This window comes from Cervus canadensis, chromosome 10 (assembly GCF_019320065.1).
Source record: "Cervus canadensis isolate Bull #8, Minnesota chromosome 10, ASM1932006v1, whole genome shotgun sequence".
Lineage (NCBI taxonomy): Eukaryota > Metazoa > Chordata > Mammalia > Artiodactyla > Cervidae > Cervus > Cervus canadensis.
In genome coordinates this window covers 72,564,110-72,590,729 of record NC_057395.1, presented here as the reverse complement: position 1 = coordinate 72,590,729, position 26,620 = coordinate 72,564,110, and the positions used below count along the sequence as shown (strand labels likewise).

General features: G+C 44.1%; 1 protein-coding gene and 1 long non-coding RNA gene across 2 annotated transcripts; one reads left to right on the top strand and one right to left on the bottom strand.

Moving 5' to 3' along the window:
* Nucleotides 1-1,132: 1,132 nt before the first annotated feature.
* LOC122447831 lies at nucleotides 1,133-8,360 on the top strand. Its single transcript, XR_006271393.1, has 3 exons — nucleotides 1,133-1,284; nucleotides 3,755-3,758; nucleotides 8,349-8,360. It is a non-coding gene; the product is annotated as an uncharacterized LOC122447831 (long non-coding RNA).
* A 4,173-nt stretch (nucleotides 8,361-12,533) lies between these two features.
* Nucleotides 12,534-20,803, bottom strand: LOC122447830 (trophoblast Kunitz domain protein 1-like). The gene is made up of 6 exons (XM_043478464.1): nucleotides 20,710-20,803; nucleotides 18,225-18,308; nucleotides 16,963-17,022; nucleotides 15,508-15,591; nucleotides 13,109-13,304; nucleotides 12,534-12,643 (listed from the first exon to the last, which is right to left on the bottom strand). Coding segments are annotated over exons 1-6 (519 nt in total). The 3' UTR covers nucleotides 12,534-12,642.
* Between the last annotated feature and the right edge of the window lie 5,817 nt (nucleotides 20,804-26,620).

Here is a 26,620-nt window from a genome sequence, read left to right as displayed (position 1 = left end):
TAAGACCCCTTCCCACTTCCCAGGAAGTGGGGTGGGGCACTGTCTTGAGTGTTGGCCTGCTGTGCCTGGCAAAGTAATAAAGCTGCTCCTTTCTGCTTCTGCAAGGCTCTGTCTCTGTGTTTTCTGCTTGGTGCAGGTGAACGGAGGCCGGGTTTTCAGCAACAGTTTCTCTTGTTACTCCCAAATAGAAATTACATCCATAGAGGTTAAATCATTTATCTGGGTCACACAGATCATGAACAGCAAAGCTGGAATTTAAATTTCTCTATCTCCAATGACGAGGCTTTTAACAACTACTGAACCACATGTGAAGCCAATCTAACATAACTGGTTTCTCATATAGAAAACTCAAATGAAAAAGAAAACTTATATCAAGATAAAGTATTGGTTTGGCCAAAAAGTCTCATAAGATGTTACAGAAAAACCCAAACAACTTTCCGATCAATGAAATCAGTACAAGAAAATTTCCCTTTAAAAATATGTAGATTGAAAAAGCATTCCATATTTCAGTACCAAAAAAAAAAAAAAAAGATACAGAATGATCCCCAAATATGTTATCTCAAGAATAAACAAAGAAGTCTTTGTTTAGGCTTCCAGGTAGGGAAAAAGTCATCCCTAAGGCAGAAAAGCATCCTGGCCTCTTAATGGGGACAGTCCATGGCAGGATTCAGTCAAGGTCCACAGTTGTTCTGGGGGAAAAAAATCTGATCAAGAGTTTTTTATCCTGTTGAATTGTCCGTGAACAACCTGGCTGGAAGGGGGAGTTAGGGAGAAAATGGATATATGTTCACGTATGGCTGAGTCCCTTCACTGTTCATCTGTGACTATTACAACTTTGTTTGTTAATCAGCTATAACCCAAACAAGATAAAAAATTTTTAAAAATTGCCCTTCGAGTATAAAGGCAATATGCAAAAACTAAGGGAAAATAATTGTTATGCCCGATGTCCGAATCCCCGAGCGGGAAGAGAGAAGGCTTCCAAGACAACGCAACTTGCAAAAAAAGGGAAGTTTATTGCTGACTCGAGTCGGGGCTTACTGCCGCAACCAACGCAGTGGTGCAGGGTCAGAAAAGCCCTGAGCAGAGGCGGTTACCCAAATTTGTAAGGTATGCATAAGCGGTTAGTAGCTGGCTTAAGCGGATTGGTTACATGTTTGCAAAGCAATTTTATTGGTACAAACTTTCACGGGCTTTTGTTCAAACTTGGGCGTTCGTGGGCTTTTCAGCTTTCCCCTGATAGGTTCCCTTTTTCTTGCTAGGCGTATGTTGATTGGCTGGCTCCAGGTGGCCTGATAATCATGTTACCCTAGAAAACCAGGCCTACTCCTAATCTAGGCTGCCTGTCATGGCGCAGCCTCACAATAATACCTATAAACCATTTGTGTTTGTAGAATTGCTTTTTCTACCTAACAAAATGTTTATGAGGATACCTTGTAAAGACACTGACTTCACGGGGTGGAATCTGACTGTCCACCATGGTAGCCATCAGCCACAGGTGATTACTGAGCACAGGAAATGTGACTGTACCCTAAGTGCAAAATACACTGAGATTCCAGACAATATAAAGAAAAATAAAAATCATATTACTCTTTATTACATGTTGATTATATGCTGAAATTGTCCTATTTTGGATTTACTGAGTTGTTCTTCAGTCGCTCAGTAGTGTCTGACTCTTTGTGACTCCATGGACTGCAGCATGTCTGGCTTCCCTGTCCTTCACCATCTCGCGAAGTTTGCTCAGACTCATGTCCATTGAGTACATGATGCCATCCAACCATCATCCAACCATTTTCATTCTCTGTCTTGGGTTAAATAAACTATTATAAAAACTAGTTTTATCTCTTTCTTTTTACTCTTTATTTTTTTTCTCATTTATTTTTATTAGTTGGAGGCTAATTACTTTACAATATTGTAGTGTTTTTTGTCATACATTGACATGAATTAGCCATGGATTTACATCGAAACATGTATATTTTCTAGGGTGAAACAGATCACCAACCCAGGTTGGATGCATGAGACAAGTGCTCGGACTTGGTGCACTGGGAAGACCCAGAGGGATTGGGTAGAGAGGGAGGTGGGAGGGGGGAGCGGGATGGGAAATACATGTAAATCTTTTTACTCTTTAAAATATTGCTACTAAAAAAAAAAAAAAAAAGATGCTGGGAATTTCCTGTCAGTCCAGTGGTTAAGACTCAGTGCTTTCACTGCCCTGGAGGCCCAGGAGTAGATCATTGGATGAGGAACGAAGTAATTCCATGTGCAGCACAGCCCCCCAAAAATGCTGGTACTAGAAAATTTAAAAGTCTCTTTGTGGCTTGTGTTATGCCCGCTGTCCGAATCCCCCAGCAGGAAAAGAGAAGACCTCCATGACAATGCAGCACGCAAAGGAAGGGAAATTTATTGCTGACTCGAGCCAGGGCCCCTGCTGCAACCAACGCAGTCGTGCAAAGTCAGAGAGCCCCGAGCCCCAGTTTCCACGCACATTTATAGGGTGCTCGATTTCAAACATAAGTAGTGGGTAGTGGGCGCAAGCGGATTGGTTACATGTTTGCAAAGCAATTTTATTGGTACAAACTTTTGCGCGCGCGGGACTTTCCAGGGGACCTTCTCGGAGGTTTACTGGGTGCGTACTGATTAGCTGGTCTCTGGTGGCCTGTTGAGGGCAGATAATTACCCTACCCTCAGGGAGAAACTGAAACTTAGGCCTACTCTTAGTTCAGGGCGCCTGTCATGGTGCTAGTCTTGACAGTCTCACAGCTTGCATTATATTTCTGCTGCACAGCACTATGGTAGATTTTGGGGGGAGTGATTTTGTCTTTTGCATATGCTATTCATATTCACTATAGCTTGAACTTTTAGAAATAAATATGATGATGTATGCTGTGCTAAGTTGCTTTAGTTGTGTCCAACTCTCTGAGACCCTATGGATCATAGCCTTCCAGGCTCCTCTGTCCATGGGATTTTTCAGGCAAGAATACTGGAGTGGGCTTCTATGCCCTCCTCCAGGGGATCTTCCTGACCCAGGGATGGAACCCAGTTCTCTTATGTCTACTGCATTGGCAGACAGGTTCTTTACCACTAGCACCATCTGGGAAGCCCATGATGATATATATGAAACAATAAACTCATTATCCCAAAGTGAAATAAATAAGCCAATGAACAAAGAGCTGTGTTCTCTCTCTTGGGATGTTGAGACACTAGCTGGGAGGCTCTGGATGAGAACCAATAATAATAGAATGGAGAAGAGCTGTGCTGGGCTTTCAGGGACAACGTGGTCCAGCCCACCTGTTTTACAGACAGGGAAGCTGAGGTCTCCAAAGATCCCTTTTTAGTGCAAGGTCAGAGGGACTCAAGTCTGCAGTAGATGAGGCTGGAGAACACATTCCAGATGGTACAGAAGCATCATCCTAGAGGACTTGCCCAATGGCCAGGAAGAATCCATCCAAGGACATTGGCACTGCCTCCAGGTAAGAAGTCCAGTTCTTGCAGCCAACACCTCTGGCCCAAGGTGCTTCTTCTTCCAAGTAATGAAAAGCACAATACTTCCCTTAACTCTGGGGGAAAGGGTGCCTTCTCTTTCAGCGGCAGCTATAAGTTCCAGCCTCCCAGCCTCACCCCAGAACATGAAGCTACTCACACCATGAAGCTCAGCTGCCTACTAGCCCTTTGCCTCACCCTCTGCCTGGTGGGCTTGGCAAGCTCAGGAGAGACCTCAGGTGAGCTGAGGTGCTGGACACAGGGTCCCTGATCATAGCCTGGTGGGGGAGTATTGGGTCCAACCAGCTATCTGGTCACTTCCACCTCAAGAGAAAACAAGGACCTAGACATGGGAAAACGTTCCCTGTGGTCAGCATCCAGTCTCAGAAAAATCTGGGGCCAGACCTCCCAGATGTCTCTTTGACATCACCAAATTTTAATTTTTCTTAAAAAGCAAGACATATGTTTGTTTAAAAAAGACAAACTACACACAAATGTATGAAGTTTAAAAGTGGGTCCCCTACAATCCTGCTCGCCAGAATCCTACTCCCTAGAATTCTTAAGCAAGAAAAGAAATATTGATGGTGCTTTGAACAGGAGGCCAGCTTCTCAAACTTAGCTGCACACACAAGTCCCCTATGGTCTCTCTGGTCCCACATTCAAAAATTCTGATTTAATGGGTCTGGGACAAAGCCTGGGCATCAGGACTTTTTTAAAGTCCCTCAAGAGGTTCTAATATTCTAACCAAGATTGAGAATTTGCTGCCTAAATAGAAGCTCTCAAGTTCCTTTCTACAATGCCTTTTCCCTATTCCAGGTTAAGCTTCTCCCAGGAAATCCAGCATGGTCAAGGTCACTTTCATTGCGGGTTCACAAAATGGTTTGGTGGAGTTGAGTTGACCATGTGCTTATAAGTTTGAGGAATGCTGTCCTTGTTAGGGAAAGTGTCATTCTCAAAGTGCTGTGTGCTATATCCATAAAAAGATACACTGAGATCCTGAGTGTTCAAGGCAGATGGTTGAGGGAGGGTGTGTGTGTGTGTGTGTGTGTGTGTGTGTGCATGTTTGATAAATCACTGTGTTTGATAACCAGAGCCAGATGTGAAAGGAGTTAAAATCACAAGTGATTCAGTAAAAGAGGCCAGTTTCTTTATTTGCTGATTACCCATGATATTAAAGATTATTTAATATGAAATAATGAAAATAATGAAAAGTAGTGAAAATTGACACTTGCTCACTGTCATTCAACTGACACTAAAAAGAATTTTAGAAAATAAAAGTCATTTGAAATTCCACCACCCAGAGATAACTGCTGTAAATATACTGAGGAATAACCTTCATGTCATCATTCTAGGGGCTTATATATATATTTTATAGCCATAGGAACACACCAGGTGTCTTATTTTGCAATTTATTATTTTTTATTCAACAAATGGTAAGTGCCTCTCTCCATGTTGCTGTATGTCATCAACTCTACGCTTTTTAGTGACTGCATAATGGTCCGCTGATCCCCTGTTGGTGAACAATTACATTTTTTCCAAATTAGAAATTTTTCCTATTATAAACAAAGCTCCAACCAACATCTTGATGTCAAGTTATGAGAGGCCGTAGGATACAGCACTTGGGATTTGAAATTGGATCTCGGTTTAAACCCCAAGGCTCTCTCAACTTACAGGCTTTATGATTTTGGGAAGATTCCCAAACCTCTCCAAGCCTTGGTTTCTATATTTGTGAAATGGGGACAGTAATACCTTCTCTGTTTGGTTGTTTAACTAATGGCAAGTATAGCAAACACCTAGAAGGGTGCTTGGTGTAGAGTAGGTGCTGGGGAAAAAGTGTTGATCAGTTCATTAACAGGACACATCAGTGACCATTCTGTTCTTTCTTACCCTTGCAGACAATCTTCAATAAGAGGCTTCCCGGGACTTGTTTCAAACTACCCCTGCCATGTGCCAGCTTTCCCCCAGTCAGAGTCCCAGGCAAAGCTTCTTTGTTATGATACTTCTATACCTCTACATCCAACGCGTGTGAGCCCTTTATTTATGGTGGTTGTCAGGGCAATTACAAGAATTTTGAGACCACAGAGGTGTGTTTGACGGTTTTTCAACCCCCTGGTGAACCCTCTGATAGACACAGGAAGAGTAATGGAGGTGATAGGACGCTGGGTGTGAAGGGAGAGCTGGGTGTGAAGGTGTGTGAGGATGCTGACACTGATGCAGGAGATTATGTTAATATGGGAGTGGGTGATGCTGAGAATAAGAGGAATGAGATACCTGTCACTGAGTGCTGAGGTGTGATAATGAAGGTGCTGGAGGTGTAGACAGCAAGGCTTTGGTGGATGGTGACTCGGATAGTAAAGATGAAAGGAAGATTGGTTATTGTAGCAAGCCCTCTTAAAATACGTGGTGAGGCATCTTCCCTGGTGGTTCAGTGGCTAAGATTCCACCCTCCCAATGTGGGGGGCCTGAATTTGATCCCAGATCAGGGAACCAGATTCCTCATGCTACAACTAAAAGATAGCCCTTGGCACACCTAAGACTCAGTGCAACCAAATAAATAAAAAACGTAGTGGGGCTGGCAGAGGTGAAGAGAGAAATGTAACCTTTATGGGTGATCCTGTTGGCAGAGGTGATGAACGTGATTGTAGCAATGATCATGGTGGGACGTGATAGAAGTGAGGAGGCCCCCAGGCTGGTGGATGTTGAAGGGGTTGGGTAAGGAGTCCAGCTTGATAGCTCTGACTCTAGGATGCCAACGGGCCAGCCAAGAAAGGAGCTGACTGTCATCTCCATCACAGAGACCAAGGACAAGACCTGCTGACGATGACACCTGCATGTTCCCAGGCATTGACCAAAAGCTGGCTTGGCTGCTCTTTCGGCTCAAAGGCCGTTTTAAACCCATCCTATGTCCCTCCGGGACTGGGTCAATAAAGTGTTCAAAGTTGATGTGGCCTGAAACCTTCCTACAAGGACCCTGGGAAGATTTTGTCCTCAAAAATTGCTCACAGTTACAGGGGTGATCAAACCTACATCACCCCATTCCCAGCCCTCCAGGCCCTCACTGTCCTCTGTTCCCAGAATGAAGACAGGACAAAGGACACCAGTTCCCCTTTCACCAGGGGGTCCTCAAGGAAGCCAGACTGAATGGAAATTTGGGGACCTTGGATGTCTGTCCCTGGATCCTGGCCTGCTGCTCTTTCTTATCCAGTGCTACATGATGAGCCAGAATGTTCTTCCTGTCCAGCAGGAACCATGGCCTGGAGGAGGGTGGAGAGGGTACAAATTCAGGGAATCTTGGTTTTCTCCTCTCCACCCAGAGGAATACTGGAAAAATTTTTTTACATATTTTAAAAATTGTGGTAAAATATATGCAACATGTGGCTTCCCAGGTGTTGCAGTGGTAAAGAATCTACCTGCCAATGAAGGTCTGAGATGTGGGTTCGATCCTTGAGTCCAGAAGATCCCCTGGAGGAGGAAGAGGCAACCCACTCATGTATCCTTGCCTGGAAAACCCCTTGGATAGAGGAACCTGGCAGGCTAAATCCATGGGGTGGAAAAGAGTCAGACACAACTGAGCACACACAACACATATACTACATGAAATTTGCGATTTTAACCATTTATAAGTGTACCATTTAGTGGCATCACATAAACACACATTGTTGTACTATCATGAGCATCACTCACCTCCAGAACTTCTTCACCTTCCCAACCTGAAACTTTGCACCCATTAAAAATTAACTCCTCTTTCTCCCTACCTGCTATCCCTGGGTGCCACCACTCTAATTTCTGCCTCTATGAGTTTAACTAATTCAGAAACCTCATATACATGGAAGCGTACAGCACTTGTCCTTTTGTGACTGGCTTGTTTCACATAGCATCTTGTCCTCAAGTTTCAACCATGCTGTAGCCTATATCAAAATGTACATTCTTTTTATTTATTTATTGGTTCATTTCATTTAGTTGTTTGTTTTGGCTGCTCTGGGATCTTAGTTCTCTGACCAGGGATTGAACCTTAGTTCTCTGCAAGTCTCTTGCACTGGGAGCTCAGAGTCTCAGCCACTGGACCACCAGTGGCTAAGAAGTCCCATACTCACCTGGGAAATCCCATACTCACCTGCATTCTTACGTCACATATGGTGTGTTTACTGCTTGGAAGTAAACTTGAGTAAAAGCATCTTGATCCAGTTGCTTTTGCCCATGGTCTGGACTAGCTTACTCATGCCACCTCTTGTCCTACACATGCACACACATCACTTGAAGCTCTTGGAAAACCTTCAGAGGTAACCTGAACAGCCACATCTCTGTTAGTTGTACACTGGACGCATGCACTGTATTAAAGACCCTGCACTCATACTGGTGGGGTTTCTAGAGAGCCCCTCACCTTACTCATCCTACCTCTAGAAACCAGGCCCCAAGCCACAGTAGCCCACACCCACTCATACAATTACATTTGTTTTTGTTTTTGTTTTTTTTTTACAATTACATTTGTTGACTGAGCACTGACAACTTGTCCTGAGTGCAGACGCGTTCAGGTGGAGGACAGCCCCTGTGCCTCCAAGAAGCTCCTAGTCTAGTGGAAGTTAAAGGACAGTAACAACCAGGGAGCTAAGGAATAGGAAAGCTGTCCAGGGAGGGGAGGGACACCTACAGAACCTTGTGTCAAGGAAGCCTTCCTGGAGGAAGCAACATGTTACCTGGTTTTGTAAATAGAGGAAACCTGGCAGTTGAGAGGAGCGTGGTGATTAGTGGAGCAAGGCATTCTGTTTGCCGGGTAATTTACAAAAAGACTAGGATGGGAAAACTAAGAGAGGGAGGGGCGGACCACAAGTAATGTACACACGTGACAAATGTGTCAGAGGAAGATTACGAAGATGGGGGCAGGGCAGACATTTGCCAGAGAACTTGTTTCACAGGAATCTGAGGTTATATAGCTAGGACGTGGGCAGGGGCAGGCTTCAATCCAAGGGTTTCAAAGCCTGTGGGTGGTCTGAAGACCACCCAGAATCCAAGATCTCAAAGAGTCAGATAAAAACATAAAAACTGGAAGGCTGGGCTCCACCCAAACTGACTGAATTCACAGGGTCTGGATCCCAGGAACCTGCATTATTTCACAAGAGCCCCAAATGGCTGCAATGCAGCATCTGGTTGGAAAATGCTCACCCAAAGCTCTTCTGTGTCTCCAGCGTCTCTCCAGAGCGACCCCTGGTGATAGAGGACTGGCTCTCAGGGGCTCCTAAAAGGCACAGGATGATTCATTTTCATGGCCGTGGAGATGTTGACATAAACACTCCCTGTCAAACCCAGGGAGTTCTGGGAACCAGTCAGAGGAGGATGCTGGGGGAGGAGGGAAGCAGGAGATGAGAAGGAATTTCTGGCAGGGGTGGGAGGAAGCAGGGACCTTTGGTTGATTGGTTGGCTGTTTTTTTGGTGGGGGAGGGGATCAGGTAGGAGATCCAGTTCAGGTACCTGCCAAACTCTCCCTAGGCCCCAACTCTCCCCAGGCCTCAAGGACAGGAGATAAAGAATCAAGGAATTAGATACTTTTTATTCCACAACCAGTAATCTCCACCTACCACACAGTGGTACAAATATTTTAACAAATCCTCTTACCCAGGCCAGTGCTGTCCAACAGAACTTTCTGCAGTGGTGGGAACATTTGTCCCCATGATGCCCAGTACAGTAGCCACTAATCACGTATGGCTACTGAGCACTTGAAATGTGGCGAGTACACCTGAGGAAATGCACTTTCAGTTTAAATTAATTTAAATTCAAATGTCATGTCAGACTCATGACTACTGTCCTGAACAACACAGCTCTAAGTCTCGGGGATAGGGGGAGGGGAGATGCTTCAGGTTTGTCAGATGAGGTTGGCCAGCCACTTGGTCAGGCCACCTTTCTCGGCTGTTTGATGTGGAAGGTGTGGGAGAATAGGTTGTAGGAAGAGCCATGGCACAAGACCACCACCGTGCATGTGAGGCAGATGACGTTGTAGGCTATGCTGAAATCCGGCGTGGGCAGGCTTACCAGCAGGGACTCCAAATAGAGCCTCACGAAATAGCTCGAGCTGTGGGAGACTCAGAAGCTGGGCATCAGGAGGGGACAGTAAGGCGGGACCGGCTGCTTCCCCTCATCTCAACCCACCCCCACCCCATCCCCTCTCTCTGACCGCACAGGGCCAATCTCAGAGGTGAGGGTTTTCAAGGCTTTCTTAGCCTCAAAGCCTTTTAAAACTCAAGACAGAAATCAGGAAGATCCCCTGGAGACAGAAATGGCAACCCACTCCAGTATTGTTGCCTGGAAAATTCCACGGGCAGAGGAGCCTGGAGGGCTACAGTCCAGGGGTTTGCACTTTAGCAGTGAAGTCAACATGGTTCTCAAAAGTACCCAAGCCTGCTTAGTGCTTAAGACAAACGCCATCATTCTATTTCACAAAGAAAGAATCTATGACTCAGAGAGGTGAAGTGACTTGCCCAAGATCACACAACAACATAGCGAGTTACTGAAGCTAATCTGTCATTAATACCAAGTCATTTCATGATGCTGCTATGAACTAATAGCTATTAATAAAAATTATCATATATTTATAGTATTACCATTACTTCTATCAACTCTGACAGTCATTAAATGGTTATTCTGCCAGGATGTGGACAAAGAATTTAACAAATACAACTTTTTTATTCTTATCAGACATTATGAGATTGATAGAGAAAGATAAAAGCAACCTCTGAGTGTCAAGACCTGAGCTGGTACCACAATGGTCCTATGTTCTTCTGCTCAACATAAATATTTCACAAAATTTCAACACCAGATGAGGCCATTCTGTGTTTGTGAAAGATCTAGACTAAAATAGGATTTTCGATTACCATGTTTGAGTACTGACAAAAGGAGCTAAATTACACAAAGCACCAGTATGACCAAGCACCTTCCTATCTTGAATGATTGCTACTTCTTGATCAAGTACAGCTCTCACCTCTATCTAGTCTCCCCTTATTAGAGTTAAAATCAAGATACCCATTTAGAGATCTGTCCCACTTCTTCACAGCCTTCATCCATGTAAGAAAGATATGATTTTTCCTATCAAAGGAGAATTTATAAGAAATAAAGAAGCGATTCATTCTTAGAATAGTTGAACAGAAAGGTATATAGCCTAAAATGGTGGCTAGTTGGCAATCCTTTGTTCTTTTCACTTCCTGATTCTCCATCCTCACAAGAACGTTTTGGTGGGCTAATTCCGCAGGCTTTGTCCTGGCACACTAATTTTGCGGGCTTTAGCCTGGACATGCGCAAAGAACTGAAAGGGTGAGGGAAATAGTTACTATAAGTCGTCCAATCAAAAATTTAGGCAACATCGAGAAAGATTGTAATTCTGTGACTCTCAGCCTATGAGGAGTCGGAGGAGGGAACCTGTGTTTTAGGAATAAAAACTGAAGGGACTTCCAGCTCTGTGTGCTAGCTCCCAGACCTTCCTCTGTAGCGTGCTCTTCTGTAGAAGTCAAGACTACCTTGCCGAGCCATTTTTGATTGTCTGTTCTATTCCTGCGACACAGTTTTGGGAGCATTTCCGACATTCAGAGCAAAGCCAAATTCCTGAAACCCTCCCCCAAATCACCTAACATAGCCCACATCCTGTAGGTTCTTTCTAACGTTGTCTTAATGAGACAGCATATTGTTCCAAGATGATTCCTGTTCCTTGCTGCTGTGAGTAATAAACCCAATGGAGTTCAACAAGGAACGGGCGTTAAACTAGGAATGGGGTGTTTCTACTGGTCTCTGGCTAGAAATATTAGCAAGTAAGATTGTTATCCTTATATCCTTATTTATAACTAAAGAAAAGAGAGCTCAGAGATGCTGAGAAATTTGCCCAAGACTACATGGGAGTAATAGCATCAGCACCATCTGTGTTCTTGTTTACTGCGATACTGTGCCTATTGTGGTCTCCATGGCTCACTTTACTCATCTGTCATGAAACAGATACTCTGTTTTCCCAAAGTGCCTCAGTCCTACATCTTCTCTGACACAGAGAAGAAAAACATCATCAACGTGCCTCTACTTGAGCGTGGGAAGTTGCCATGTTAGGAAACGAATGCAGCAGCTAAGTGGCATCGCTATGCCTCCATTTCCTCTCTTGAAGAACTCTTAGGATGGTTAATAGAATAATGCAGTCAAAATGCAGCTAACGCAGAGCCTGGGGCACTAAAGGGTAGTTGCTCTTCTTTAACTGAACTAAGAAGCCTCCTCCCCACAAGTCACCTCGGGGTATCGGATTCCTTAGAAAAGTGGACAATAGAGCCTAAAGCCCATTCTTCTTCTGGGAGCCCCGTAGGACAACTTGCCCCCAAATTTGACTGAACTTAGAAGAAAGGAATAAAAGCTGTCATGTAGAGGTGTTTGTCTCCCAGGTTTTGTGTAGCTTGGGGGGCCTACGAGAGGTCGATGATTCTATGATGGATTTGCTTCCTATACCCAGTAGTGCACAGTCTGTGGACTGGGAAACAGGAGGTGCCCACTACTCTGCAGAACAGTGAGAAGGACCACCATTTCCATGGACTCTATTGGTTAAGGTTTGTAGTTGCAAACTCCAGTCAGTTTAATTTTGAATATGCATTTATTGAAATATAAGCCACAGTGGATGAAGCCACAGAAAAGAAAATGCAGCAGCATTGTGGGGTCAAGGAGCTTCTTTATCCCAAACTCTTCTTTCATGACTGATGCTGAAAACTGGAGGCTGGAAATTCCACATTGGCCACGCACAAGGAGAGCAATGATGGTGGGGAGGGGGTTGAAGGTGAGGATGCTGTGAGGAGGGGCGTTAAAACAAAAATCCTGTCATAAAACCGCTGGCTCTGTAGTTACTCTGGTCATGGGAAATGTGTTTCTGCATCCCTTCCTTCCTTCCTCAAATAATTATGAACTGTCTCCTTAGCCAGGAACCATGCTAAGTGCTAGGGATAAAGGGAAGACATGTTCTCATGGTGCTGACAGCCAACTGGATGAGACAGAATTAAGACATGTAGACCCATGGAGGAAATGAAATGGACAGGTCTGGCTGATGAGGGTAGAGGAGAGAACTGCGAGGAGACTGAGCAGTTTCAGAAGCAGCCAAAACCCAGCCCTGCAGGGGTCCTCCTCAGACTTCAGGGTTCCTGGGGACCTTTTTGCATGTTCTCTGCAAAAAAAAAAAACAGAAAAAAAGAACTTGCTGAGTGCCAGCACTGTAGGCCCAGACGTGGAAGCCTGTCATCTTGACAGATACTATACTTTCCAAAAAATATGGAACTATGGTCCCACGACCCGAATCACGAACAAGATGGAAGTGAATTTTCCAAGCCTGGGTGGGGTGCTCAGGAGCACTGCAGACCTGCCCTGAAGGGTGGCTGAGTCAGTGTTCCCAACTGAGAAAGGGGAGCATGTGATCAGGCTGAGATGACCACAAAGAGGCATCTGGGGTTGACCTTCTGCCATTCTCTCCCTGGAGAACTCACTCACTGTGGGTTTCACAGGACACTGCAGCCTCCCCTCCTGGCAGCAGCGAGGAGGAGGACACTGTGCAGGGTGAATGGCGTGTGGCCCCCTGAGCTCCACCTCTTTCCCCAGCCCTTCCCCTCCCACGGTGCCCTACCCCCTGTCTTACCACAGGGACCCTGCCTCTTGACCGCAGGTCTTCATGCACTCCTCTTCTGTTACAAAGTTGTTTTTGTTCCCTCCGAGGTCGCCATATGTAAACGGCTCACAGTGACCAGTCTCAGCATTGTAGAAGTACCTGGGCCTCGAGGCCTTGCCGTGACCTGTTAATTTAGGCTCCAGGCAGAAGGCAGGCTTAGAATCTGCTGGAATGAGAGGGGAATCATCAGTTATGAGGATGGTCATCACAGCTCTTTAAGAGGTCAACAACTAGAACCACCAGTTTGTTTGGAATAGAGAATGTTAGGGTTGTGGGGGATGGTCAAATTGAAAAGCCCATTTGAAAACCTCTTTCTGGAACATAATTATGACTGTTGCTAAGCGTGACATGATACAGTTGTAGTTGTTCATTCGCTCAGTTGTGTTGGACTCTTTGCGGCCCCATGGACTGCAGCCAGGCTTCCCTATCTTTCACCATCTCCTGGATACAGTATTCATGTACAAATGTATACTTTCTCATGAAGTACCAAGCAAAATTGGGATAATGCCTTTGATTAGCCTTAAAACTTCTATAAGGCTTCCCTGGTGGTCCAGTGGTTGAGAATCTGCCTTCCAAGAAAGGAATTCTGGGTTCAATCCATTGTCAGAAAATTAAACCCCAAATACTGTAGGCACTAAGTTGGTATGCCATAACTACTGAACCTGGGGTCTGCCACTAACTAACTCACCCCAATAAATACAGAAATGCTAAAAAAAAAAAAACAAAAAAAAACCCCACAACTCTACAACATAAACAGGTCACAGGTAAGAAATATTCCTTACGTGTCAATAATTACTGGGTCTGGATGCCTGAGTTTTATAATACTATTAATATTCTCTGCACTTATCTGTATGGTTATTAATAAAATTTTAATAAAATCATTAATAAAATTAATCACTAATAAAAATTTTGAAGGGATTGTGCTACAATGGAAAAAGGCATGAAGAAAACATACCTCTGTGTTTACTTTGGTTACCTCACAGGGATTCTATAAATTGAATATTGATACTATTGATACTGTGATTGTAAGAAGAAATGTACGTATTTGTTTTTTCATCTTTTTCCTGACACTGTTCCTAAAAATCTTAGTATTTGTGATGTGATGAAAACAATAAAAGTGTCTTTTGGCATGTGAAGTTGATGAGTTTGGAAGACCCTCATGAGCCCAGAAAAGTGAAAACTGAAAGTGAATTCACTCAGCCATTTCCTACTCTTTGCGACCCCGTGGACTGTAGCCTACCAGGCTCCCCTATCCATGGGATTCTCCAGGCAAGAATGCTGGAGTGGGTTTCCGTGCCCTTCTCCAGGGGATCTTCCTGACCCAGGGATTGAACCCAGGTCTCCCGCATTGGCAGGTGTGTTCTTTACCACTAATGCCACCTGGGAAGTATTAATAATCATTATATGGCACCTAAATATACTTTTTTACTCAAAACAAGTAGGTAGAGAAATTGTTTCCAGATTAAACTTCTTGGTGGAAAATGCCCAAAATTCACCATGAAATGTGATTCAAATCTTTACATTCATGACTGGTAATCTCTTCAAAAACCCATGTAACATGCATCCCCTGTTCAGATGAGAAAACTGCAGACGTCTTGCCCCAGGACATGGCATGTGAGTGGCAGGGCCAGGACAAGATACTCTCAAATTACAACTCATCTGATACACTACCTGATTCTGCCAGGAAATCTGGAAAAATAGATAACTGAGAACAGTTTCTGGATGCAATGTCCTACTGTCATTGCTCCCCCTTTTTAGAGCATCTCTGAGCCCCTGAATCACAAGGGAGAATGAGTCTGGGTTTTTCCCAGACAACAAATATGTGCTGTCCCTACAAACACAAACCAATTTCCCAAACACCCATTGGGTGTCCAGCTAGTCCATTTACTTCTGATTTGAAATTCGTGGAGTTACTGCAGATTCTGCAGGTTACGGGCTCAAGACTGTCCTCAGTTCAGATGCTAGCCACGAGGTCCCGAGTCACTCATGCTTGTGACCAAATGGCTAAAATCGGGGAATCCACGTCCCACCTTCAAATTCAACAACTAAATAGAATCTGCAGCTAAACTTAGGAAAACCTTGCTTACTCTTCCCAGATTGATATACAAAATATAATTCAAGGCAGTAAAGTGGAGGAGATGTGTAGGATAAGTGGGGGTGGATGTGTGCCCAGCCTCTGTTCCCTAGTAAGCAGGACACCCTTCCATTATCTTCCAGTATTCACCAACCCACAATCTTCCTGACCCCAGCATTTATGTATTTCTTTCTAGATTTCACTAAACAGGCATAGTGGTTGGATCATTAGCCATTGGCGATTGCTGTCACTCTCAGTGAACTTTCCTTTCCCCAGAGGTGCAGAAACTACAAACCTTTATTCTCTTCTTTGAGCACTTGTGTTGGGAACACCTCTACTGTATGGTTCTCCAGTTGCCTTCCAGAAATCATCATCTGACCTATGAAAGAGAGTAAATTACAAGAGTTTCCAGGAGGCCTGGTCCATGAAACAGGGAAAGGATCAACATGGATAAGAAAATAACAGTCAAAAAAGGACAAGGGAAAGGGCCTGGAGACTTTTGTAATATTGTACCAGCTTTGGTCCCACAGCCCACTACACAAGGGCTGTTTCTTGCTCTCCCTGAAGTTGCTTTCCTCTGTGGTTCCACATTTTTTAATTAGTTTTTAATAATAGAGGAATATCATTGCTTGATAAGTGAATTTTTTATTTGTCCAAAGCAAGTAGGTAGAGAAGTGCTTTTCAGATCAACATATTGTGGTGGAAAATGGAAAAATCTGGCCATCGAAAGTGAATAAACTTTGTATTCATGACTCGTCATCTGTTCAAAGAACTCATGTAACATGTTTTCCCTGTTCAGATGAGGAAACTGCAAATGACTTGCCCCAGCACACAAGCATGTGTGTGGACTCATCAGGACAAGACACTGACAGGTTACAACCCATTTGATAACGCTACTGATTTGCTAGGAACTTGAAAATACAGATAACTGGTAAGAGTTTCTGGGAGTAGTGTCCCACTTTCACTACTCACCTCTCCCCAAGCCTCATGTGAGCCGTCAAATCACAGGGGAGGGTGAGTCTGTTTCTTCCTTACAAGAAATACGTGGTTTCTCCACAAACACCATCTGATTCCCAATACCCAATGGGTGAACCACAGTCACCTGACTTTTGATACCGTATCTGTGGAGTTAGTGCTGACGCCACAGGTTGGGGCATCAATATTGTCCTGACTTCAGATGTCAGCCGTATGTTCTCAAGTCACTCATGCTCTTGACCAAGTGACTAAAAGTGGGAGTTTCCCTGACCTCACCTCAATGCTCAATAACAATAGAACAGGCGAACGAACTCAGGAAGACTCTTACTGTTCTAAGGTTAATGTACGGGATAAAACTCAGGAACCATGAAATGGAGGAGATGTTTAGGGCAAAGGAGGAATGGAGGTGGGCGGAGCCTCCACGACCTGGTGAGCACAACAACCTCACATCACCACCATTGGCTTCTACCTCATAAGCTCTCTGAGCCTATATTGATGGATCTTTGTTTTGTTTCGTTTTTTTGTTTATGTTATATATTTTTATTTTATTTATTTTTTAATATAAATTTATTTATTTTAATTGGAGGCTAATTACTTTACAGTATTGTATTGGTTTTGCCATACATTGACATGAATCCGCCACGGGTATATTGAAGGATTTTTTATTGAGGTTTCACTAAATAGACATATTTATTAAATCATTGGCCAATGGTGACCAATCTCAATCTCAGTGCCCTCCCTTATCCCCACAAGTAAAGAAAGTTCAAACCTTTACTCATTGTTTGAGCCAATCCTTTTATTTCATTGAATCCCATTCCTTTAAAAAGCTTGGCAACTATAAAAGACAAAAATTGCAACATTTTCAGGAGTCTTGGATCATGAATCAGGAAAGGATCAAACATGGATATGAAATGATAGTCAAAAGTGGACAAGGGAAAAGGCCTGGAGATTTTGCTAATATTGTATCAACATTGGTCTCATGAACCAGTTACGCAAGGGCTGTTTCATGCTCTCCCTGCAGTTACTCTGCTCAGGGGTCCCAGGTCTTTCTGATTAATTTTTATAATAGAGGGATAATCCTTATTTGACACATAAATATACTTTCTGGTCCCAGGGAAGTAGGTAGAGGAATTTTTTCAAATGTACATATTGTGGTGGAAAATGACCAAATTGGCTATGGCATGCAAATAAACTCTTTATATTTATGTCTGGTAATATGGTCAAAGAATCCATGTAGCACGTACCTGCTATTCAGATGAGGAAACTGTAGATGACTTGTCCCAGAATACACAGCATATGGGTGGCAGGGTTGGGACAAGAAATTTCCCTGTCTCAACTCATTTGATATACTACGCTATTCTGCCAGGAACTCTGAAAATATCAATAATTTGTGAGAGTTTCTGGGTGCAGTGTGCTATTTTCATTACTCCCCTTCCCAAGACTCTTACCAACTCCCAAAGCACAGGGAGAGTGAGTCTGGGTTACTCTGACACCAAATATGTGGTGTCTCCAGAAAGAAATCCAATACCCCAAACACCCACTAAGTGTACAACAAGTCAATTTACTTCTGATATGAACTGAAGGAGTTAGCACAGATTCTGCATGTTGAGGGCTCAAAACTTTCCTCAGTCCAGATGACAGCGAAGTGGTAGTGATTTGATAAAGTATCTAAAACACAGAAGTTTCATTACCCCACTCCATGTTCAATAACTCAGTAAATCTGATGACCAAATTCAGGAAGACCACTCAAATACAGTTCTCACATTATTATAAAGGATAAATCTAGGCACAGCAAAATGAGTGAGATGTGCAAGGCAAAGTGGAAATGTAGGTGTGGGGAGTCTCCACGCCCTAGAGAACACAGGGCCCTCAAATCACCACCGTGTGTTGCCCCCCAAAAAGCTCCCTGAATGCCCATATTCATGGATTTGTATTGAGGTTTCACTAAACAGATATAGTGACTGAATCATTGGCCAGTGGTGACTGTTCTCAATCTCAGTGCCCTCTCCTCTCCCCAGAGGTTCAAAAAGTTCAAACCTGTAGCCACAGCATCGATGAAAACTGAAACCAAATCTATTAGTGAACGCTTCTCAAGTCTCCGTCTATGGCTTGTCTCCAGACCTATGAAAGACAGTAAATTCCAGGAGTTTCAGGAGGCCTGGTCCATGTACTAGGATAAGGATCAGATATGCATAATAAAATAATAGAAGTGAACAAGGGATAGGACAAATATGTATAATGAAATAATAGTCAAAAGAGGACAAAGGCAAGGTCCTGGAGACTTTACTAACATTGTATCAGCCTTGGTCCTAGGGGCAAACCGACACAGGGCTGTGTTTCTTGTTTTCTATGCAGTGGCTGTGCTTATTCACCAGGCCTTCTGGTTGTTTTTCATAATAGAGGAATAATCATTATTTGAACCTAAATATCGTTCTTGCCCAGAGCAAGTAGGTAGAGATTCCACCAGATGAACACATCTTGGTGGAAAATGCACAAAATTCACCATGAAATGTGAATCAGCTCTTTATATTCATAACTGGTAATCTGTTCAAAACCCCATACAACATGTACCCCTCTTCAAATGAGAAAATTGCAGATGACTTACCCACATGGTATGTGGGTGGTAAGGCCAGAACAAGATACTATCATGTTGCAACCCATTTGATACGCTACCTGATTCTACTAGGAATTTTGAAAATTCAGATAACCGAAAAGAGTTTCTGGGTGCAATGTCCTACTTTCATTACTCCTGCTTTCAGAACGTCACCTGAATCCCCAAATCACAGTGAATCGGGGTTTTTCTCTGACAACAAATATGTGGTATCTTAACCTACAGCAACCAGTTTCCCAAACACCCACTGGGTGTCCAGCAAATCAGTTACTTCTGATTTGAAATCTGTGGAGTTACTGCAGATTCTGCAGGTTGAGGGCTCAAGACCATCCTCAGTTCAGATGCCAGCCAAGAGGTTCAGAGTCACTCATGCTTGTGATCAAATAGGTAAAATCGGGGTATCCATGACCTCACTTTCAAATTCAACAGCGCCATAGAACTGCCTGCTAAATTTTGGAAAGTGCCTTGCTAACTATCCCAAAATTAATATACAAAATATAACTCAAACAAGTAGAATGGAGGAAATGTATATGGCAAAGAGGGAGGGCGGTGTGCCCAGACTCTGTGCCCTAGTGAGCAGAGCACCCTCATGTCATCTACCTGTATTCACTAATCCACAAGCCCTCTGAGACCAGTATTTACGTATTTCTTTCTAGGGTTCATTAAACAGGTGTATTGGTTGGATCATCTGCCGTTGGTAATTGATGTCACTCTCGGTTCCCTCCCCTGTGCTCAGAGGTGCTAGCATGAGAGAGGTGGTGAAAACTGTAACCTCAAAATGGATATTTGAGGTTTCTTGGAGATCAGCTGCATCTTGAGGTTACCTTGAGTCACATTTTTTACCCTGCCTATAAAGTCAGTAAATTCCAAGAGTTTTAGGAGACCTGGACCATTAACCAAGAGAAGGATAAATTATGCAGCTTTTTAATACTACACTACAGTGAGGTTCAGGGACAAGGCAGGGACAAGGAATATAGTCTTAGAAATGGGGTCCCTGATCTGGTAGACTTGGGTGGTATATATGCATATTTAATATAAAATTTTAATATATATCCTCATGAGACTTGCGATGTCAATGGAGATAAAAGTTTGCAAATTCAGACTTCCCTGGTGGTCCAAGAGATAAGAATTGGTCTACCAATTCAGGGGACATGAGTTTGATTCCTGATTTGGGAAGATTCCACATGCCTTGGGGGCAACTAAGCAGGTGAACTGCAACTACTGAGCCCAGATGCCTAGAGCCCCTGATCTGCAACAAGAGAAACCACCATGATGAGAAGCCCACACACCGTAATGAGAAAGTAACCCTGTAACTAGAGAATATTCTCGCATAGGGAGGAAGGTCAATGCTGCCAAAACCAACCAGACAAACAAAATTCCTGGCCAATGTGACAGGAGAAATCCAGAGAGGGTTGGCAGCACCCACCTCACACCTGCCCTCCCCCTTCCATGGACTTCCATTGTCAGGCGAGCAGAGGTAACGCAACTTAGATTAGGAGTAGGCCTTCCTACTATCAGGTAGCTTTCGCTTAACAATGACCACTGTTTGCCAGTTAGGACCAATTAGCTTTCACCGATGTTTGCCAATTAGGAAATTCGGAACGGGGCGGAAACCCCCAGGAAAGTCCCGCGCGCGCGAAAGTATTGACCAATGAAATTGCTTTGCAAACGTGTAACCAATCCGCTTCTCACCCTATAAATCTGTGTAACAGCTTGGGCTCGGGGCTCTCTGACCCGCACCACTGCGTTGGTTGCGGGCGGAGAGTCCTGGCTCGAGTCAGTAATAAACTTCCCTTCCTGCCAGTTGCATTGTCTTGGAGGCCTTCTCTCTTCCCGCTCGGGGATTCGGACATTGGGCATAACACCATCATTTCCCCAGAACCTGTAGAGGAGAGGTGAGTCCGGACCTACCTTGATCTTGGGTATGGTGTTCATACACTGGGGTGCTGTCAACCAGGATAACCAGGAGGAAGAGTAGGGCTGTGGAGAGGCGGAGCTGGCTCATCTTTGTGGCCTTGCAGGAGGGCTCCTGAGGATGCTGGGGATGCACTGAGCTTTAATATCCTGGCTGAGGGGTGGGATCAGGCAATGACGAGGGGAGTGGGAAAGGGGAGGAGCTGGGTCAGTCTTATTTATTGCAAAATCTCCCTCCAAGGCATGCCTCCTGCTTCTGTCTGCAGGGGCCAAATGTCCAGTAACAGCAGTTCTCAGATCTGACTATGGCTATGGTCTCATGTAAATACAGATTGTGATCAGACAGATGCAGTTTTGCCCAATATGATCCCTCAGGGAGCATCCCAGCACCTACAATAGTGCATGGCACACAGTGTATGGTTAGTGGGTGGATGAGAGCAAATCACAAGACATATGAGTGAAAAGTAGTATGTTAGCCCAGGTCCTCCTTTTCAGCCTCATGCAGGTGTCATCACATCTGGGCCTCAATGCCCTGACCCCCCTTACCTACCTCAGATGACAGGTGTGACACAGGTCACCTTCCTACAACCACTGCCCCAGCTTCTCCACTGGATGGACATTTGCCCTTCACCAGGCATTGGTCCGGGCAGGAACTTAGCTGGAGAAGGTGATTTCGCTCTGGCGTATGAGCCTGTTCATGCATTGAAAAGGCAATAGGGGGAGGGGGCGGAGGGGAATCGGTGAGCTGAACATGTCTCCACAGCATAACCAATAGCTGCCCCTCACGTAGTTTCACAAACAGGAAAGCTGCCTGCCTAAGTGGACCTCAGGGGACCTTGGATGATCACCTGGAGTCACCCCCTTACTCCTGTTCTCTCCCTCAGTGGTTTTGGGATCACATAACCTCAGTGTGGGGGCCATCTCTGCATTTTCCTAACTTTGTCCCTGTGGATTTAAATCTCCTAGAATCCCGTGTCTTCAGGTATCACGTGAGATCCGTGCTGCCCACATCATGTGGTTGCTGTGGAATCGATGGATGCAACAGGCATATATTCCTTCTCTTTGAGAAGTCAATGTCCTTTGCAGTGTTAGTAATAGCAGTAATGAGTAATTACTCCAGGTAAAACTTAAATTCTTCATTGTGGCCGGCATTATGCTAAGCACCTGACACATATAATTCACCCAATCCTCAAAAATCTTTAAAGGAAAGGGGGAGAAACTGTTGATATGTCCTCATGTTACCTAGGAAGTACCTGAGATAACAAGAAATAAAGTAATTTCCTTAGCTCATAACTTGTAGAGAGAGGATTGGACCCAAAGGTCTGACTTTAAGAGTCTGCACATGCACTCTGCTGCATGGCAAGCTGTAAATACGGCGCACGTGTGAGGGGTGGTGCTGGTGTTTAGTCGCTCAGTCATGTCCAACTCTCTGAGACCCCATGGACTGCAGCCCATCCTCTCCCCCTCTATGGTGCTGCCTCCTGTCTTAGGCCAGGCCCTGATAGCACCACTGTGGGTCAGGATGGTCCTCCCCCATCTTGACATTGTTCTTCTTTGCTTTGAAGCTGCCGAATACAAAGGACTCGAAGATCCCGTACTTGGTGTGATAGATGTATCTGCTCATTTTAGCCTTGCAGGGATCTGTGTGTGGAGACTGCAGGCAGAAGTCAGGCCACAGGGCTGTAAAGGTGGGAGGATCTTGGTCCAACAGAGGATGGTCATCACCGTTTGGTCTATAAAGTGAACAAATGAAACCACCAGTTTGTTTGCAATAGAGGTGGTAGGGGTGCAGGGATGTGAATGTGAAAAGGCCCTTTGATATCCTCCTGTCCAGGGCATTATTACCAATGTTGTTAGGCATCACAGAGACAGGATAATGCTGCAAATAATTACATATTGTTGCTGAATATCTATAGACTAATTGGCATAATGCCACTGACTAGCTCCAAAAGAACAAAAATGGAGGATGCGTATTAGGAATATTCTCCACATGCTGATAATGATTAGAGCTGGACAATGGTCTGTGGGTTTATGATACTATTTTCTGGATGTGTGTGGTAGAAACTTTTCACCATTACAAAATAAAGTGTGAAGGTGGATAACCAACAAGACCTATTGTATAGCACATGCAAAGCCTCTCAGTGCTGTGTGGCATCCTGGATGGGAGGAGAGCTTTGGGGAGAATGGATACATGTATGTGTATGGCCGAGTCCCTTTGCTGACCTCCTGAAACTATCACAATATTGTTAACTGACTATACTCCAATGCAAAATAAACAATTAAAAGAAGAAGTGGGAAGGCATTATGCTGTACTAGAGAAATGCATGGAAGAAGAGCCACCAGTGTGTTCACTTTAGTTGCATCATGGGTGCTGGAATAATGGAATATTGAGGCAATATTGACACTGTGACTTGTATCAGAAATTTCCTGCTCTCCCTGCACTTGCTTCTGCAGGGCAGAAGCTCATTTGCCACTCAGTGTTCTGATGAATTTCATAACAGAAATGATCATGATTTGACATATAAATTTTTTTAGAGGGGTGAAGAGATGTAGGTATACAAGTCTTTTGGAGTAAAACATTCTGGTGTAAAATGGACACCATTGACCACAAATTTGTAAACTCTTTGTACTCATGAATGGTGATCCTTTCCAAAAAACTCATGTAACTGGGTCCCCATGTTCAGGTGAGGAAACTGCAGATGACTTGCCCCAGGACACAAAGCATTTGAGTGTTAGGATCAGGATAAGTCACAACCCGTTTAATCAATACCTTATTCTGCCAATTATTCTGACAATGCAGAGAACTGGGAAGGGGTTCTGAGTGCTCTGCCCCACATAATATAATTACAGAGCCCTGACCCTCATAGTAGACACAAATGGTAGAGAAGACTCAGTTTGAGATTTGTCCCTGATTCCAAACATGCAGGGTCTCCACCAACAGTACCCAGTTCTCCCAAACCCACTGGGCATCTAGGAGCCAATTCACTTCTGACACTAAATCCACAGAGGTGACCCAGATCTCACAAGGGAGGGCTTGGTCCCTGAGGACTGCCATACTTTCAAGTGTTGATAAAAGTCCTGCCATCACTTACATGTGTGACCAACTGGCTATAAATTCAGAGGTTCCATGACCCATCTGCCATATTTAATTATTTATTAGAAACCCTCACAGAACTCAGAAAAGCCCTTTACTTACTGCCCCATGTTATCATAAAGCATAAAACTTAGGGAAAGCCAAATGGAGGAGAAGTGTAGGATAAATGGAGAGTTGGAGATGCCCAGTCTCCAGGCCCTCTTAGGGTTCTCCCTGTTCTCAATCTCTTGATGGGATCACCTCTTCTGAAGCGCTCTGAACCAAATGTTCATGTATTTTAATTGAGGGTTGGAGGTAGGAAAGTTGATTGAATCTTTGGCCACTGGTGATTAAACTCAGTATCAGTCCCCTCTCCTATTCCCAGAGGGAATGGGAGTTAATAGTTTAAACCTTCTAATTACCTGATGATGTGTTCTGGAGTCCAGTCCCATCCAGACACTATCTCAGGTCCCATCCTTCACTCATCTCATGATTTTGAATATACAGAGAATTCCAAGTGTTTCAGGGGTCCTAGGGCATGAATGGAGACAGGGATCAAATTTGCAACTTGTTATGACACTACAGTAGGTACAAGGAATAGGATCTCGGTTATGAGGTCCCTGATTTGATAGAGTCAGGTAGGATTTCATAGTGTTTTTTTTTTTTTTTACACTAAACACATAATTATACCTTTTGAGATCAAGAAACACACCTGCATTAAAAATGTCTAATTTACCAGAAGAAATCCAGAGAGGCTTTGCTGCTGCCATCTGAAACCCTTCTCCCCGACAACTCTGGTCTAGACACCTGTGGTTTTGGGGTCAGAGGACTAGGTTTGTATCCCAGTTCTGCCTTTTCCTAACTATGTGATCTGTGGCCTGAAATTTCCCTCGTCTTCATTTGTTATATGAGATCATGCTGCTGACATCATGGGGTTGTTTTGAAAGCAGTGTATATGGCCTCCATAGACATATATTCTTTCCCCAGCAAAGCCAAAGTCCTTTGAAATAATAATAATGGGTAATGATGACAGTTAGCACTTAACTCTTTTGATCAGAGAGTCAAATAATGGCAAGATGGGGTGGAAAAAGGGCTGGACCTGGGTAAGTTTACTCACTGAAGCAAGAAGGCTTTCGGTTACCTCTAAGAAAGAAGGAGACCTGTTTGGAAGAGACACCGTGACCGCTATGACACTCGGGAACTTCCTGATGGTGAACTTCAATCCTGTTCGTTCCTTCATTTACTATAGTTGACAGCACATTTAAAGAGCAGCAGGAGCCAAGGAGACTAAAACTCTATTTTGTTCTAGACAATTTGCCTTGTTCTGTGGTGTTCAAACCACACTAGTGAGTAATCAACATGATTCTCAAAAGTAACCCAGTCTGGGGATTTCTTAATGTGGACACCATCATCCTCTTTTACAAAAAAAGAATCTGTGTTTCCAGGAGATGAAATGACTTGCCCAAGACCACACAGCAGCATAGCAAGTCACTTAAGCAAATCTCTTTTCAATAATACCAAGCCATTATCCCATTGTTGTTGTTTGGCCCCTAAGTCCTGTCTGACTCTTTGTGACCCCATGGACTGTAGCCATCCAGGCTCCTCTGTCTGTGGGATTTCCCAGGCAAGAATACTGCAGTGGATTGCCATTTCCTTCTCCAGGGGATCTCCCCAATCCAGGGATCTAACCTGCTCTTCTGCATTGGCAGGCAGGCCTTCACCACTGAGCCACCACGGATGCCCTCAGGAGAAGTTTGCTGTTGTTCAGTTGCTAAGTCGTTCCACTCTTTGGGACCCCATGGACTGCAGCATTCCAGGCTTCCCTATCCTTCACTGTCTCCAGGAATTTGCTCAAACTCATGTTCATTGAAACAATGATGCCATCCAACCATCTCATCCTCTGTCGCCCCCATCTTCTCCTGCCCTCAATCTTTCCCAGCATCAGGGTCTTTTCCAATGAGTCAGCTCTTCGAATCAGGTGGCCAAAGTATTGTAATTTCAGCTTCAGCATCAGTCCTTCCAATGTGTATTCAGGGTTGATTTCCTTTATCATTGACTGGTTTGATCTCCTTGCTATTCAAGGGGCTCTGAAGAGTCTTCTCCAGCACAGCAATTTGAAAGCATCAATTCCTTGGCAGCAGCCTTCTTTATGGTCCAACTCTCACATCCATACATGACTACTGGAAAAGATAGTCATAGCTTTGACTATATGACCATTGTTGGCAAAGGGATGTCTCTGGTTTTTAATATGCTGTCTTGGTTTGCCATAGCTTTTCTTCCAAGGAGCAGGTGTCTTTTAATTCCATGGCTGCAGTCACTGTCTGCATTGATTTTGGAGCTCAAGAGAATAAAGTCTGTTACTGTTTCCATTTTTCCCCATTTATTTGCCATGAAGTGATGGGACCAGATGTCATTGTCTTAGTTCTCTGAATGTTGAGTTTTCAGCCAGATTTTTCATGTTCCTCTTTCACCCTCATCAAGAGGCTCATTGGTTCCTCTTCGTTTTCTGCCTTAGAGTGGTATCATCTGCATATCTGAGGTTGTTGATATTTCTCTGAGGAATCTTAATTCCAGCTTGTGATTCATTCAGCCCAGCATTTCGCATGATGTACTCAGCATATAAGTTAAATAAGGAGAGTGACAATATACAGTCTTGACGCACTCCTTTCCCAATTTTGCACCAGTCTGTTAGTCAATGTCTGGTTCTTACTGCAGCTTCTTGCATAGAGGTGTCTCAAGAAATATGTGAAGTGTTTTCCACAGTTTCCTGTGATCCATATAGTTGAAGACTTTAGCATTGTCAATGAAGCGGAAGTAGATAGATGTTTTTCTGGA

Excerpts from the sequence above, each read along its gene's own strand:
- LOC122447830 (XM_043478464.1), bottom strand. The coding sequence starts at position 20,803 with ATGAGCCAGCTCCGCCTCTCCACAGCCCTACTCTTCCTCCTGGTTATC. Across the intron at positions 17,023-18,224 it reads CATCGATGCTGTGGCTACAG|TTGCCAAGCTTTTTAAAGGA; the intron begins GTTTGAACTTTT and ends TGTCTTTTATAG. Across the intron at positions 15,592-16,962 it reads AGGATTGGCTCAAACAATGA|GTCAGATGATGATTTCTGGA; the intron begins GTAAAGGTTTGA and ends TCTCTTTCATAG.